The sequence below is a fragment of the Netta rufina genome (assembly GCF_964035555.1).
Source record: "Netta rufina genome assembly, chromosome: 8".
NCBI classification, from domain to species: Eukaryota; Metazoa; Chordata; class Aves; order Anseriformes; family Anatidae; genus Netta; species Netta rufina.
The window spans coordinates 26,284,192-26,301,203 of record NC_140131.1 but is presented as its reverse complement, the minus strand read 5'-3'; the positions used below and the strand labels follow the sequence as shown (position 1 = coordinate 26,301,203).

At 40.0% G+C, this 17,012-nt stretch overlaps 1 protein-coding gene across 1 annotated transcript; it reads left to right on the top strand.

Annotated features, from left to right (window-relative positions):
• Nucleotides 1-4,691: 4,691 nt before the first annotated feature.
• On the top strand, nt 4,692-14,195 carry DDX59 (DEAD-box helicase 59). The gene is made up of 8 exons (XM_084291617.1): nt 4,692-4,719; nt 6,017-6,845; nt 8,647-8,814; nt 9,363-9,452; nt 9,858-10,109; nt 10,958-11,110; nt 12,074-12,202; nt 13,897-14,195. Exons 2-8 carry the CDS (start codon nt 6,021-6,023, stop codon nt 14,158-14,160), a joined length of 1,881 nt encoding a protein of 626 aa, XP_084147743.1. The 5' UTR covers nt 4,692-4,719; nt 6,017-6,020; the 3' UTR covers nt 14,161-14,195.
• The last annotated feature ends 2,817 nt before the right edge of the window (nt 14,196-17,012 follow it).

Sequence of the window (17,012 nt, the reverse complement as noted above, 5' to 3'; positions counted from 1 at the left end):
CCAGAGCATAAACTCTTAAGTTTATTGGACTTGCTGGTTAACAAGAAAGGGCTTCATCTCTTAAGAAGCAATATGGTTGGAAAGGGTTTATTGGGAAGGGAGGTAGCAATGCACGTCAAACATAGGTCATCTACCTTTTGTAGAATACTTCTGTGGATCTACGCTAGTGTCACAGTCACATAATGGAAAAACATGGATAAAAGTTTAGTCTAGCCACCTAAGGAATTGTACAGTGTAATAGTTGGATCTGTAACATTAATAGAGGAGAAAGAAAACTGATGACAGAAAAAAAAAGCCAAGCTGAGAAACCCAGAAGCAGTGTGTTTCGTGTTTTGTAAACATGACATTTAAAACTCCTAAGTAAAACAAGAAGCAGTAAATGAAATAAAAGGAGAAACAAGAAGTAAAACAAAAATACAAATAGCAGAAATAGGTGATGATTACTGCTTCTCATCTGGCAGGCTTAGCACAGAAAAATCAATACATTCTGTACCTGTGGGAATCTGGCATTCAGTGCCAGAGCTTCAGGGTTGGACTGCTGTTTGCTTTTTAAAAACAAACAAACCCACAGCTCAGTAATATACTTTAAGTATTCAGATTTAAATAGACTTGCATTAATTCCAATTTTACTGCAAATTTCTGCAGAGACTAGTGTCAACCAGTGTCTCCATAGAAAGTGGCTATTCAAACAAAGAATGCTCAGGAAGCCTAAAAATTTCAGTACAGGCTTTCTTTTACTTATTATTTACTGATTTTTTTTACTGATTATTTACTAACAGGAGTTTGCATTAAGCAAAATTAAAAAAAAAATAAAAATCTGGGCCTCAAAATAAATGTGTGTTAAATGTCAGTACTACATCAGGACAATTTAGATGAATAATAGCAAAATTGACTAGTTAATGGTTAGCTACCATTGTTTATTTTTAGATTATCTAGTTTTTTTTTTCCTGTGTGGTTGCTTCAAAGCTGTAATTCAGAAACCAGTGGAGTCATTGACTCACTGATTCATTCAGTCAAAGAACTATTCATTAAGCGTGCTTTGGCTTTGAGCTGCTGTTGACTACCTTACCTACAAATCTGCAAAGTGGCTTCTAAATCCCTAAACACGAAAGAAGCAAACAAAAACAAGAGTTTTGTAGCATCAGGTTGAGAAGACAAAGGGCCAATCCCCAGGTAAAGGTGTGTTTGATTCCATGTGGTCTGAACAGAAAGGCAGCCTCCTTCCTTTTCCCCCTACCAGCAGATGTTTTGTTGCCACCACATATAGGTGCTGTGGCATGTGCTTTTTTTTTTTTTTTTTTTTTAATTGCAGGGAATCATTCTGTAAGTGACATCATTGTGAATTTCTTGCTCTTTATCCTGATCCATAGGATACATATGCAGACAATTAAAATAATACCATAAAGAAAACCTAAAATACCACCCTTGATACATTCTTTTGAGGCATAATTTAATTTTTAGATTTGTCAGTACTGCCACTTGCCACTTGAGGGAGTGACGTGTTAGGCTCTATTTTGACACTAATTTCAGTTCATTCTCAGGATGTTTACCTACACTGGGAGTTCACTCCATTTGGAAGATGCAGACTTTGCATGAGGGTATTTTCGCTACAAAGAAAACTTAAAATGTACCGTATTAAAACATTTTGGACACGTACCTTTTGAGGTGTATTTATCTGTTAATCAGACCCTGTAAGGAACTTGTGAATACCTTTCTTGCCAGATTCTTGGAAAGCTGCCTACAGGTTGTGTTCTGGTAGAGGTTTTAATTAATAGGGGTCGCTCTGGGCAGGTATCACTGTGGAGAGCTGCTACAGCTAAGCAGCTCCTTGAAATGCTTGTGATACCATCTCTGATTTACTATGCACAACACCTGTTTCTTCTGAACATGCCTGGGAATAGAGGGATTTTAGTCTCCTGATTTAATCCAGTCTTGTGTTACTGAATTATTTACTGTTTACAAGTGATGCAAAAAGTCTGTTCATACTTCTTCTATAGAAGGGCTGTGAGATGTTAGAAACTGTAGGGCAAAGTATCTGGTATTAACTTGAGGGCAGGAATCCAAGATGCCACACTTGCTTTCTGTGTATTTGATATGGAAGCCATGAATGAACATGGAAAAATCTTTTTGGTATCATTTAAAATAGACCAAAAAGTGGCATCATTTAATGTTGGTAATTTGTGTTTGAATGAGTTTTCATTATTTGCCTTTTCGTCTGTAGTGAATGTCTTCACTATTCCGACAGAAAATTGTATAAATTTATGAATTGAAATTATCTGTTGTGGTAAATCTGTGTCAGTATGCATTAGCTCATTTGCACGTGTGGGTTTGTGTGTGCTCTATTACATTGCTATAACATTAACTCCTAATATTTGTTTAAGAAGTTACTCTGAAGAGTCATATTAATTAGATAAGGAGTATGTTTGGACAGGGATTTTTAATAACAATACTTGATGGATTTCTAGTAACCACACATGATAATTTTTGTAGCAGCTATTGTACTGTAACACATGCAGCATAGAGTGTGAAGCTCATTTCACTGCTAAGACAAGGCGATTGTAAATTTTTAGTGCTTTAAAAAATAAAAACATGACTACACTAAATCCAGATGCTAGTACTATTTTTTTAACATGACCTGGAAACCTTAAGATTTTTTGATAAAGATATCCCTGGATAAATTGTGCAGAGTACGCTTAAATGATTGTCCTAATTATTAATGGCTTTCTAACAGGACTTAAAACCAACTTAGTTCAGCAAGCATTTGAACTAACTAGTTTTCAGGAGGAAGGATACCAATACAAAACTCCCATAGGATTTTTAAGGGTATCTTATCTGGGCATATTTTGTACAATCTGGTGAACTCTAGAGGTACAAAACTTTAAGTTCAAAATTTTATTTAGATGTCATTAGCAGCATCAAGAGCTGGAAGAAGGGGAATGAAATTTGCCAAGGTTATCTATTCTTATATTTTTCAGCATTCTTTTTTTAAGCTTGGGAAAGTGAGAGGAATAGAACGTGTATTATCAACAACAGTCAAGACAGGCTTTCTGTTTGGACAAGCCCAATTTGTGTTACATTTATAATTGTGTGTTACATAACAGTGGTGTTAAAAATGCAACATAACATGTGCATCTCCAAAATTATGATATAAAAAAAGTACCTAATCAGAAAATATTCATTATTAACCAAACAGCGTTCTCGTGGAACAAATACGGTGTTGAGCAAAAACTGCAAGTCATGCATCCCGAAATGAATCACGGAATACACCCACCAGCTACATTATTCCTTCTGCACTTGGCAGCTCAGAGTGTCAGGAATATGAACTACGAACAAAACCAATAAGGAGCTGTGCTATGTGTGGCAGGTATTAGCTGGTCTTAGGAGTTTGGGTGTAATTGAAGTGAGAACTTTTCTCTCATGGCAGGTTGAGGCAGAATGGTAGCTTTCTGCAAAACAAACAAGCGATTTTACTATTATAAAAAGTTATTTTAATGTTCTTTATATTCACTTGTTTCTGTTAGGCTAACATTTCTGTCACAGAAATCTACTGTTAGCAAAGAAGTAGAAATAGCTGATACCCCAAATAAAACATCCCATATGTATATGGTCTTTATAGAATACGAAGCATATTGAATATTGTTCAAATATTGGTCTTTATTTAGCAAATGATGTTTTGAATTTCTGGAAAGGACTGCTCAAAATCTGAAGTAAGAACAGGAAATCACTCCATGTTAGAAGCTTTCTGGGAGGGAAAAAAGTGCAAACAAAGAGGAATGACAGAGGCTGGATTAGGGAAAGGTGGAGATTTTTTCAGGCAATGAAGAATGCAAAGAGTGTCTTGACAGCTTTTTTGGTTCTAGAAATGCTTATTTAATCTTTCCAGTATCTTATTGGTGTCCTCTAATTGTACCAGTTAATTAAAAATCCCTCACAGACCAAACCCTCCCACGTGCAGAAGCTTAACCTTGCTCCTGTGAAAAATCCACCACAGCGGAATCCAGCGTAGCGTAGGCCAAGCCGCTGTGTAAGCGTGACTGGATCCTCAGAGGTGCAGAGCCCAGGGCCAGCTGCTGCTGGGGTGCCTCACCTGCCCGCCTGCCCCAGCTTTGTGTGCATGTTTGAACCCTGTTCCCGGCTCCTCTGGTCCACTTGACTGCCACAAAACAGTTTGCTGAGGGGCTGCCAGCATTTATCAGCTGTTAGCAGAAAGGCAGTGGTGGTAGTCACCAAGTTTCTGAAAGCTGCTGCTGCCCTTCTGCAAAATGTGATAAATTCTGGTGTTCTCCACCGTGACATAGCAACAGGATAAGTACTGAAATAAAATCATTTCCTTGATTGCCGTATATGAACAGCTCTGTCATGCCCTTGCACCTGTTTTAAGTGGGTAAATAGACGTGCTAGGCATTTATTTAGCGTATTTTGCGCCTCTGTCACACGCAGTGATGTGCCCTCCAAATAACTCGGTGCGTGTCCGCGGCACCTCAGTCAGCCCCGGAGCGGCCCAACACCGCTCCCCCCGGCGGGCGGCCCCCCGCTCCCTCGGCGCTCCCTTCCCTCAGTTCGCCCCGCCCGCCGCCATTTTGTGAGGGGAGGCGGGCGGCGGGGCGGGAGGCGGTGTCGCTGCTGCTGTGACGGGGAGGAGGAGGAGGAGGAGGAGGAGGAGGAGGAGGAGAAGGAGGAAGGAGGCAGAGGCGGCGGGCTCCCCCTGGCAGCACGGAGGTGGGGGTGCGGGCAGGGCGGGGGGCGGCTGGCGGCCCGGGAGGGGGGCAGCGGGGGGAATTTGGCTCCCAGTCCCACAGCGAGCGGGGGGCGGCCATCCCCGAGGCCCCCGGCATCGGCCCGTGTGCCCGTGCGGCAGTCGCTGATGGTCCTTCCTCGTTCAGAATTGCTTTGAATCGCACAGGGGAAAAAAAAAGCTCTCTGTAAACACGGGGGTGGCTTCCTGTGCCTTTAGAAAACTGGTGTGCAAAGGCTGTGACGGATTGGTGTGCATGGCATGATTCATTCCGAGTAAAGTTACAGTATTTTGTGCTTTGCTTGTGGATTGTGCTATACTGAATGATCACTGAGAGCATCTGACATTTGCACAGAAATCACAGAATTTCTAGGTTGGAAGAGACCTCAAGATCATCGAGTCCAACCTCTGACCTAACGCTAGCAGTCCCCACTAAACCATATCCCTAAGCTCTATATCTAAGTGTCTTTTGAAGACTTCCAGGGGTGGTGACTCCACCACTTCCCTGGGCAGCCTGTTCCAGTGCCTCACAACCCTTTCAGTGAAGAAGTTCTTCCTAACATCTAACCTAAAACTCCCCTGGCTCAACTTAAGCCCATTCCCCCTCGTCCTGTCACCAGGCACGTGGGAGAACAGGCCAACCCCCACCTCGCTACAGCCTCCCTTGAGGTACCCGTAGAGAGCGATAAGGTCACCCCTGAGCCTCCTCTTCTCCAGGCTGAACAAGCCCAGCTCCCTCAGCCGCTCCTCGTAGGACTTGTTCTCCAGGCCCCTCACCAGCTTCGTCGCCCTTCTCTGCACCCGCTCAAGCACCTCGATGTCCTTCTTGTAGCGAGGGGCCCAAAACTGAACACAGTACTCGAGGTGCGGCCTCACCAGAGCCGAGTACAGGGGGACGATCACCTCCCTAGCCCTGCTGGCCACACTGCTTCTTATACAAGCCAGGATGCCGTTGGCCTTCTTGGCCACCTGAGCACACTGCTGGCTCATATTCAGCCGACTATCCACCATCACTGCCAGGTCCTTCTCTGCCTGGCAGCTCTCCAACCGCTCATCTCCCAGCCTATAACTCTGTTTTGTTCCATGCTCCATTTTGTTTTAAAGTATTACTTTACATTATATCAACATGGCAAAGACCAAAATCATTTAAAGGATTATCCTTCTACAACTTGTTGAGGATTAAGGGTTGGTTCCTAGGTTTGAAAATTTATTTCTTCAGCTTCTTACCTTTCTCAATGATAGTAGTTTCTAACATCTAACAATTTTCTTTCCACTGTACAGAAGCATGTTTTTACCAAGATCTGTTAAAGTCAAGAGGAGTGCTGATGAGGACAGAAGTTGTACAGCTAAGAAAAATAAGTTGTCTTCTGGAGAACCTTTGTTAGAGGAGAATGCTGAGCTCCAAGACTGTAAATCAGTTACAACAGAAACTTCTGCTTCAAGATGCGATTCGAATGAACTTGTACGAGAATGCACAGAACCTGTAGCTATTCCATCAAATCTTGGTTTGGGTAATACTTCTTTGGGAAAGGACAACCAAAATACCAATGAAGATAGCTCTTCGGAAGAGCCCATAAAATCCTTCAGCAAATCCCAGCGTTGGGCAGAGCCTGGAGAACCTGTATGTGTTGTCTGTGGTCGATATGGAGAGTATATCTGCGATAAAACGGATGAAGATATTTGTAGCCTGGAGTGTAAAGCCAAACACCTTCTGCAAATTCAAGAGAAGGAGAAAAAGCTGAAATCTGATCAGCCCACAACAGCAGAATCTCAAGCAGAAGCTGACCTGCTTAATACCCCTTATTTCTACAAAGATCACTCCTTTATTTTAGGCTTGCAAGATGAGCAGGTTGAGAACCTTAAACTGCAATTAGGTATTGCAATCCAGGGCCAGCAAGTTCCAAGACCCATTATAGAGTTTGAACACTGTGGTTTTCCTGAAACTTTAAACAGCAATTTAAAGAATTCTGGTTATGAAGTCCCAACTCCCATCCAAATGCAAATGATCCCTGTTGGTCTATTAGGGAGGGATATTGTGGCTAGTGCAGACACAGGCTCAGGAAAAACAGCGGCCTTCCTACTCCCTGTTATTATGAAGGTTTTAAAAGAGGTAATAAAACTGCATGTATTTAGATAAAGTGGTTTGCAGCTTTGTCTCCAGGATTCTCAGTGTAATTGAGAATGTAATTGCAGTATTTTTTTTTTTAATTGTAAATCGTTTATTTATTTTACTTTTGACTCATGAGCATTGGTTCTTGGGGGGGTGGGGAGTGTGGAGTGGTCTGTTGATTATTTTTAATGACTTTGAATGTTTTTTCACTTTAGTCAGGAGCTAAATCATCTCCATTAATATTACTTAGTGATGGTTTCTGCTCGTTAAGAAAGCTAAATACATTTTGAGGTAAACTTCCTAATGACTTAAAATAGGAAATGAAAATGATTCCAGGTACTCTGCAAGTAGTTGTTGCAAGATTGTAATGCATCAGGTGACTGAAAGAAGATTTTTGACGTTTATGTGATTCCTTGGAGTAATTTGTGTTGAAATAGTCTTAGCTGACCATCAAATAACTACGGTAATTTGGGGTAATATAACTCCCCATATCATCTGGTTTTACAAAGAGCTTGTAATATCAGAGGGAAGAAAGCAGTTAAGAAAACCTTTGCTTCAGAAGAATGTGAATTTATGATGAGAAATAATAGCAAATGGTGTTCTGTACCTTGTATATTAGTTCACTATTGCTTTAGTGGCTTTATTGAAAAAGTGAAGAATTAGAATATATTTGAAAATTCTATACCTTATTCTAATAGATGTTTTGGACTGTTTAGATGTCTAAGTCACTTAAAATATATATATACATATATAAAATAAAAAAAAATAAAGTAACTTAATCTTCAAAGTACTATATATCATTAGGGATTATACAGAAGCATTTATCAACAGGAGTATTATACTCTAGTATCTCTTCTGTCTGATTATCATTAAAATTTGCATGACAGTTATATTCTTATAATGGCAAGCACAAAATTGGATTCTCAATGATCAGTATTTTACTACAAGATCTCTTTAATTCTCCCTCTTTGGGATACACATTGATGTACTTGGCAAGAAAAGATTTTGTTTGTTTAAAATAATTTTCATTTTGATGTAACAGAGAGATGAGGCATTAAGAACATAATGGTAATCTGGTTATGAGATAATATTTGATGGTTCCTGTCTTTTCTTCATCTACTTAGAAGCCTTTTTTGCGTGGTGGTGAGTTTTCAGTTATTTCCAACTAGGCAGCAGTGTTTAATTTAACCAAGTTCTTCTGGGTACAAGTATTTAACTATGTAGCTTCTCTGATAATACAGCAAGAAAGGAATAATCTGCTTCTGTTGGTCATTTGTAGATATTCCAGTTGAAGAACAGAAAGAAACAAATAATGATCCAGAAAAATACTGTTCCTGTAATATCACGGCTTCTAGAAGCTGTTTTTGCATTCTCTCTAGATAGCTAACGTCCTGTATTTTGAGTTCATGTGGAATTTATTCTGAATTTCCATTGTAAATTCAGTGCAGTAACTAAAATACAAAACTAAACAAACAAAACCAAAACAAATCCCAGCAGGTTTCTTTGTTTCTGGGCCTTTTTTATTGTCAGGAAGCTATTCGAACAGTGCACTTACTCATTATTTTTTGTTTTCAGAAGTTGAGTAATTGAGGGGTAGACTTCCTTGGTATATATTGTTTCAGGTATAATCCCTTTCTATATTCTGTCTTCAGATCACACAGAAAGGATATTAGCAGTCTAATTGTATCTGCACTATATATTTTGTATTTTCGTTTTCTGAGATGTAATCTTGAAAGCTTTTAACCTAAGAATTAAAGCAATTCTGAGTTCAACAGATTTCCTACCTCCCCCTCCTTTCTAGGCAGAAACTCCATCTGCCCTTATTCTGGCACCGACACGAGAATTAGCAATTCAGATAGAGAGACAAGCTAAAGAACTGATGGCTGGTTTACCAAACATGAGGACAGTTCTCCTGGTAGGAGGTTTACCACTGCCACCGCAGCTTCATCGTCTCAAGCAAAGTGTGAAGGTAAGGACCACAGGGGGAAAGGTCCTTTGGAGAGTTGTGTTTCCGTGATACTCACAGCAAAGAAAAATGTTACAGTTTATGTATATATACAAAGATGTGGAGTTTTTCCTAACTAAGTGTAAACTGCTAAAACAATTGTTAACTATTGAAATTTTTACAATAATACTTTTTCACATTTTACGTTAAACATACAGTAGCCTTTTTGGTTTTGAAAAAGATTTGCGCATAACATTCCACTTTCAAGGACTGAAACATGCCATTTTATTAGTCAAAGAGTTGTAGTTTACAGCAAAAATAGTTCTTTTTAATGCAGGTTACAGTGCTGGTACTTAGACATTACCATTAGAGTACTAAAAATCCATTTCCTTTTAAGTCTTCATAATTCATGAAGTTATCTATAAAAGTTTCTGGAGTTATTTGAACATAAGTAATTTCACCAGTTATTGCCCTTCTTACCTTAGTGTTGTAACTTTATAGTTTTTCTAGGACGATCATCTCTCCTTTAAGGGAATTTTTAATTCCTGTTACTGTCTTTTTTTTTTTTTAAGGTTATAATAGCAACACCTGGAAGACTTCTAGAGATCTTAAAGCAAAATTCTGTTCAACTTCATGGCATAAAAATTGTTGTCGTGGATGAAGTAAGTTTTTAGTTACGAAGGCTGTATTGCCTATGCAGAGGTCCTTGAAGAGTCACTGTGGGTGCCTAGTCAAAATGATTAAACGTAAAGAATGCTTGCTATAAAGATAAAATACATTTCTTATGTATGAGACAATTTCATTTTAACAATTTTAAATGCGTTTGAACAATGTATATTGTTTTGGCTACAGAGGGCTTGCATACCTGACAGCTAAGATAATACTGCTAGACCATTGTGAACCAGTTATTTTTAATTTTCCCATGGTAGCTTTTCTTCTAACTCAAAGTACTCCGCATTTGGATTATTACATGCTGATCATACACATTACGGTTCCTCTTTGAATTTGAGCTCAGGATTTTGCTCTTTATTAAGGAGTCTGGTACAGATCTAGTGTTTTTCACTCAGGTGGACACCATGTTAAAAATGGGTTTCCAGCAGCAAGTGCTGGATATTTTGGAAGACATCTCTCATGATCATCAAACCATCCTGGTGTCAGCCACAATTCCAGTGGGCATTGAACACCTAGCAAATCAGCTTCTGCACGATTTTGTAAGAATAACAGTCGGAGAAAAGAATCGGCCATGTTCCAATGTTCGCCAGATTATTTTGTGGGTAGAAGAACCATCTAAAAAGAAGAAACTGTTTGAAATTCTAAATGTAAGTGTAATATTTTCCTCATGACAACTTACAAAAGTGCTTGTGTGTCTTTACAAAGCTCTGTTAGGTTCTCATCTTTAATTCTGATTGGTATGTAGTGAGGAGGTGGAATGATGTTGAACATGTAACTGCACTAACTATTTCAGTAGTGCTGCAATGCAAGAACTTTAGTGGCAGTTTTAGGAATTACTCCAGCCCTGTCACTCACACCTCCTTTTCTGCAGCGAACTGAGTTAAAAAAGACAATTTTGATACTTTTGTGATTCACAGAATGGCACCTCAAAGATTTGCACTGGTTATCTGTGAATAGAGGAGGAACAGGATTTTCTTAAACTGTCCTAGTTGCTTTATGGCATAGGGGTGGTTTGTCATTTTAAAGATCATGGAAAAAAAACAGAACAGTGAAAGTGTTTTTTTTTTTTTTCTTGAATCTTCTTTGTATGGATAATACAGACGTTAATTTCATATGAATATTTTAAGAGTACTTTGGGGAGGGTGGCTGAGGTTATGCAAGAAATAAATAAGAATTTTTAACTGAACCTCAGAACTTAAAGGAAGTCAGTATTATCATGTAGCTTTTTTTTTTAAAGATGGCTTCAGACTTCTGAAAAGTGTATGTATTGAGAAAAATTTTGGTTCTGACTTGACAAATAATTATATGTTCATGATGTACAAATTTGTGTAGTTCCATGGCTGGCATCATTTTCCTTCTTATCTAGAATGTAAGAATATTTATTCATCTAAAAGTGTTGTTACTATTAGAGATAATCAGTAGAGATTGAATCCAAGTTTCTGATGATGAGCAGCAAACTGTTGCAGTACCTTCTATAAACTGTTTTATTTTCCAGGATAAGAAACTCTTCAAGCCCCCAGTGTTGGTATTTGTGGACTGCAAGTTAGGAGCAGATCTGTTGAGTGATGCTGTTCATAAGATTACAGGACTACAGTGTACATCTATGCATTCTGAAAAGTCTCAGGTGGAAAGAACAGCCATATTACAGGTTTGTGCCTCATATAGTACAATGGTTTTGATAGATTTAAAATGGCCAATGTAGTTTTAAAGGTGGCATAATTTGAATGAGTTACATCATAATTTACTGCTATTCTGCAGTAAAACCTGCAGTATTGCTGGGGGAGAAGAGGAAGATGGATGGGACCAGGCAAAATTACAGATGAGACCATTTTAAATGTAAATAAATACTGGACACTACTATTTCCTTTGTTATTTGCTTTGAAACAGGAATTTGAAGATGCATTTAACCTTAGCTGATGCTTTTTTATTAGTATTGTGGTTTTGGTCTCTCTCTAGCTCTTCATAAATGATACTCCTGTTTAAATCAAGAATAAAAGGGGGCCATTCTTTCTTTCACAATGGAACAAAATCATTGGTCATTGTTACATCCAACATACAGATTTGTATATTCTCATCACCACTATCCCCTGTGCCTTAACAGATATATAAATACTGTCTTCCATTTCCACGGGCCTCTCTCAATTCCCAAAATGTCTGTAAGAACCAGCAGTGACTTAGGCCCCATCTGTTCAAGTGGTCACTCAGGACAGGAGAAGCAGCTTGGATTGCTGTGTTCACTCAAATCCTTGTGAGGTTAGCTCTTTGTTGCTTCTGCAGTGTCTTGCTACACCATACAACTTAGACTACAGGTTAGTTTCACCCGTCTCCTTGAGGCACCCACTGGATATCCCCATCTTTCTACATCAACCACCAAGTGCACCCGGGTCCTTGAGCAAAGCCAATCCCACAAATAGGTTTGTGTTTTCCTAAAGGAGAAGCCCACAGTACCTTCCCCTACTGCTTCCCTGTGTTTACTGAAGGGAATTTCTCTTCCAACTGTATGTAAGAGCTTGGTGTTATACCACAACTCTATGAGTAACTACAGCCTATGATTGGATGTGTTGGAAATACAGATAAAAAATAGTAATTTTTGTTTTTCTTCCCTTGCCAGGGATTGCTTCAAGAAAAATATGAAGTAATAGTAAGTACTGGAGTCCTTGGACGAGGGCTTGACCTTGTCAATGTCAAATTGGTAGTAAATTTTGACATGCCTTCAAGTATGGATGAATATGTACATCAGGTAAAAATAAAAAATCTTGTATTAGTTATTTGTCAAAGCATTATTTGAAAAGTATCCTGAAATATGACATTCACCTATGGAAATTTAAATTGAGATGCAAACATAAAGATAATTTTTATCTTCAGAAGATTGTCAAGATTGTCTTTATAGTACAGTGGCTTGACTGTCTTACATGTTTTTATGCAAGTTACTAAAAATTCAGAACACTGTTCTTGCATCTCCTGTATGTTGCCAACAGCTAGAACATTGTTCTTAGATTACTTACAATTGCTTGCAACATTATTCTTTCCACTTTGTACTGTCTTTTGTAATTGTATACATATGCAGAAACCAAAGTTTACCATGTTTTTACTGTCTGTCTGAAGAAAGGCCAAAAAACCCTCTTCCTGCTGCAGCTGATCTGCAGTGTGGGGTATGCATGTAATACAACAGAGGAAATTTACTACTTTTTCATTCCCTCTTCTTACTCAGTATCTCCTCTGTCTGATCCAGTATCTCCTGTGTCTGATTTTTTGTGTGTTATGTGCCTGAGGATTTCCTGTTTAAAAATAAGTTTTGTGAGTTGTGTGTATTACATATATGTAGTAGCAGGTCATGAGAACTGATTACTACCCTCTTTTTGCCATTCTTGAAACCACTGTACTCTATAACTCTGTGTACAGTTTTGAGGACATCACTACAAGAAAAGCCAACCAAAACCAAAGTAGAATGAATCCAGACAAAGTCAGGGGGGTGGTGCACGTGGTACATGAAGAGTGGTGAGGGAGTTGTACTTGTGTGGGCTGGAGAAGAAAAGGCTAAGGGGAGATTTAATTGCTGTTTTCCATTTGGTAATGGGTGGTTACAGAGGAGACAGAGACAGACTATTCTTGGAGATGTACTGTGAAAGGATGAGAAATAACTTGCTGCAAGAGAGATTCTGACCTGATGAAAGGGAATGATGGTTTTCATAAAGAGAGTGGTCAGGCAGTGGAACAAATTGCCCAGAGTGGTTGTGGGAACTCTGTCCTTGGAGACATTGGCAACTCAGGAGGACGACACCCTGAGCAACAAGATCTAACTTGGAAGTTATCCCTGTTCTGAATAGAAGTCCTCCTACTCTACAGTATTCCATGTTAATAACTGCAGTTACTGTCTGGCTTTTTATTATCTTTCTGTTTAGATTTCAAGCAAGTTGTAAATAAAAATGGTCTTTCCTCACATCAGAATTATGCCAGTACTACAATCTTATTTCTTCTCATAAATAAAGTCTTAGATTCTTCTCTAAATTTTAAAGCACTTTGGATAATACTAAGAAATAATTTTAAGTCATGAGAACATTGAAAGAAAAGTTTTTTTTTTTTTTTATGGTAATATTTGTACATATCCTACTTGATGTACAGGTGTGTGACATTTACTATAAGCATATGATTGCCTATACAGGCTGTATCATGCATTTCAGTATCAACATTGGACTTCTGGTAAACCCCATAAGCAAGTGATGATTTTAGGTGCATTTCAATTAAAGCTTCAGATGTTCTGAATTTAGGAAGTGAGTGTATCAAATCTTTGTGTTTTGGGGATGAGATAAAGAAATTTGGCCTTTTTCAGCAACTAACGTTTGCACCTAAACCTGTTTTACAATAGGAAATAAAGGAGGTATGAAGGAAATCCATTTGATATTGATAACTTAAACTGAGTTTTTGCTTTTTCAGGTTGGAAGAGCAGGGCGGCTGGGTCACAGTGGAACTGCAATAACTTTTATCAATAACAACAGCAAGAAACTCTTTTGGGATGTTGTGAAGAGAGTAAAACCAACAGGCACCATTCTTCCCCCACAGCTGCTTAATTCCCCATATCTTCATGACCAAAAGAGGAGGGAACAACAAAGACTTAAACAGTTACAGAATAGTCTTGTAACAGGAGATAATATTATGGACATCATTAGGAAACATGACAAAAATAATTCTCAGAGGTAACAAAGACATAAGTATATTTGTAATTATAATGGAAGTGTGGCAAAAAATAAACATAGAATTATGATGTCTTGTATATTGACTTTTTAAAAGGAATTTACATATTCATTTTTTAAGGAGTCTAATTTTTACATTGATTCAAAGATCGAAGCCGAAATTCCTTTAAGTGGTATATTCTTTATTGCAGCGCTGGATGCACGGGGTATCTCTCCACCTATCGTGCATACCCAAAGCAGAACGCAGTCTTCAATTTTTACAATCAGTATTCTACAAGCACCTATACATATTCATCACCTATCCCCGCCTTCCCTCGCTTCTCATGCTAATTAGCCTTTTGTCACCTTGCGCCTGCGTAGAGCCTCCCAAGAATTGTGGGCAGGGGTCTTCGGGACGTGGGCAGTGGTCTTTGGGAGGAAGACCCTGAGTCTTCCTCACAGTGTACTTTTCACCTTTGGTCAGGATTCTGCTGAGTTGGCACATTTCTTAATTGCAAGAGCTGGCTTTTGCTGATTCTTCCGTTTGTTGTATCTTTATCATGAATTCCAATGTTCTGAGATTTATAGTCCTTACATCTGTTTCTCTGTCTGTGTGCCGCTTCCTTGTCTGGGGATTGTCTTTGCCTCCCCAATGTCTCCTTAATCACATCATTATTTTGAAATACAAAATACTGGGTTGTAACAGAAGTAGTGCCTAATTAAACTATTTTGTATAAGCCTTTTTTTTCAAAACCAGTAGTCTTTTGTCTTAAAGCATAAATGGAGAAGATACTGTTCATCTTGTTCTAATATTTCTAAGTGATCACTTCAGACTTCCTAAGAAACATTCTCCTTGTGTAGTGGGTTTACGTGGCAAGGTTTTGGTAGCAGGGGGCCATAGGGGTGGTTTCTGTGAGAAGGATCTAGAAGCTGCCCCATGTTTGGGAAGGGCCCCATTGTTTTCCAGAGCTGAGCCAATAAGCGATGTTGTTTTGCGCCTCTGTGAGAGCATATTTAAGACAGGGAAAAAAACGCTGCGCCACACAGCAGCCGGGAGAGTGAGAGGAGTGAGGAACAGCCTTGCAGGCACCAAGGTCAGTGCAGAAGGAGGGGGAGAGGTGCTCCAGGTGCCGGAGCAGAAGTCCCCTGCGGCCTGTGGTGAGGACCATGGTGAAGCAGGATGTCCCCCTGCAGCCCATGGAGTACCACGGTGGAGCAGGGTTCCACGCTGCAGCCCGTGGAGGAGACCACGGTGGAGCAGGTGGCCCTGCACCGACGGAGGCTGCCACCTGTGGAAGACCCCTGCCGGAGCAGATTCCAGGCCAGAGCTGTAGCCCGTGGAGAGGAGCCCACGCAGGCAGGAGCAGGTGACCCGGCAGGAGCTGCTGCCCGTAGGGGAGCCAGGTTGGAGCAGTTTGCTCCTGAGGGATGGACCCTGTGGTACGGACCCATATCTGGAGCAGTTCTGGAAGAGCTGCTGCCTGTGGGAAGCCCACGCTGGATCAGTTCAGCAAGGACTGTGTCCCGTGGGTGGGACCCCACAGCACAGGGGACGAGAGTGACCGAGAAGGAGCGGCAGAGAAGAAGCACTGTAGACTGACCATAACCCCCATTCCCCCGTTCCCCTGCACTGCTCAGGGGGAGGAGGTGGAAGAGAGTGGATGGGGGGGGAAGGTGCTTTTGGTTTCTTTCCTTTGTTTCTCACTTCTCTCGCTTGTTAGTAATAGGCAATAAATCTTACTATCTCCTTATGCTGAGTCTGTTTTGCCCGTTACAATAATTACTGAGTGATTTTCTCATCTCAACCTTTGAGCCCTTTTCACATATTTTCTCCCCATTCCTCTTTGAGGAGGGGGAGTGAGAGAGTGGCTGTGGTGGAGCTCAGCTGCCCACTCAAGCGGAACCACCACACCTTGTAATTTTCATGTCATTATACTAAGTTAAGATCTTTGTAAAGGACACCTTTTGCGCGAAAGGAATAAAAAAAAGGTGGCAGATGAGTCTCTGAAAACAAGCCATGAAGCTCCCCCCTTTTAGTTTACATAAAAGCTTCTGCTGAGATTTCCTAATCCTCAGGATGGTCACCGGAGGTCTGTTATGAATGTATATACAGGTTTTGTTTGCAAACAGTAATGAACTTTTCAAAAAGAAAATTTAGTTTCACCTTTATCGCCTACAAACCACTCCTGTTCAAGCACTTTTGCAATAGTAGAAATACTTGGTTGTTAGTGTAACTTCATTGTAGAGAAATAGGGTAAACTACTTAAGGAAGAAATGGGATTTTTTTTTTTTTTTTTTTCATGAAAGTGGGTAATTAATATATAACCGATTGCATTTTCTTGCTACTTATTTAAGTGTACCTCCTGGTAGTCCCCGGCACCAGGTGCTCTTTTTTCTTCCAGGAAAACAGAGTAATACTCTATCAATCAAGATAACATTACTTATAGAGTTACTACAACTTTTTTTTTTTTTTTTTTTGGACTGAGGCTAAGAAATTATTAAGTTGTTATTTTTGTCGAAGTTTTTTCCTGCCTTACTATGTCCCTGTCAGACAGCCCTCCCAGGTATTTGTGTGGTACCGCTAGGTGCTGTCTGTCTGCTGTTTGGCCAAAGGACAGCGGTGTGAGAGGATGACTTTGGTATCGAGCTGATCTTCAAAAGCTTCATGGCTGGTTTGGTTTGGTTTTATTTGGTTTTGAATCCCCCTCCCCTGGCTGGAGGTAAATGGCGCAGGTATGACCTGCTGCAGGACAGGGGGCCCAGAGTAGGGGTGTACTGAGTAAGCACAGGGTACTCGGCATTGAGACACAAAGCGGCTCCGTGAGGCGGGGGCAGCTGCCGTGTTCCTGGGGCAGGCCCTGCCGTTGCTCCCGCCTGCGG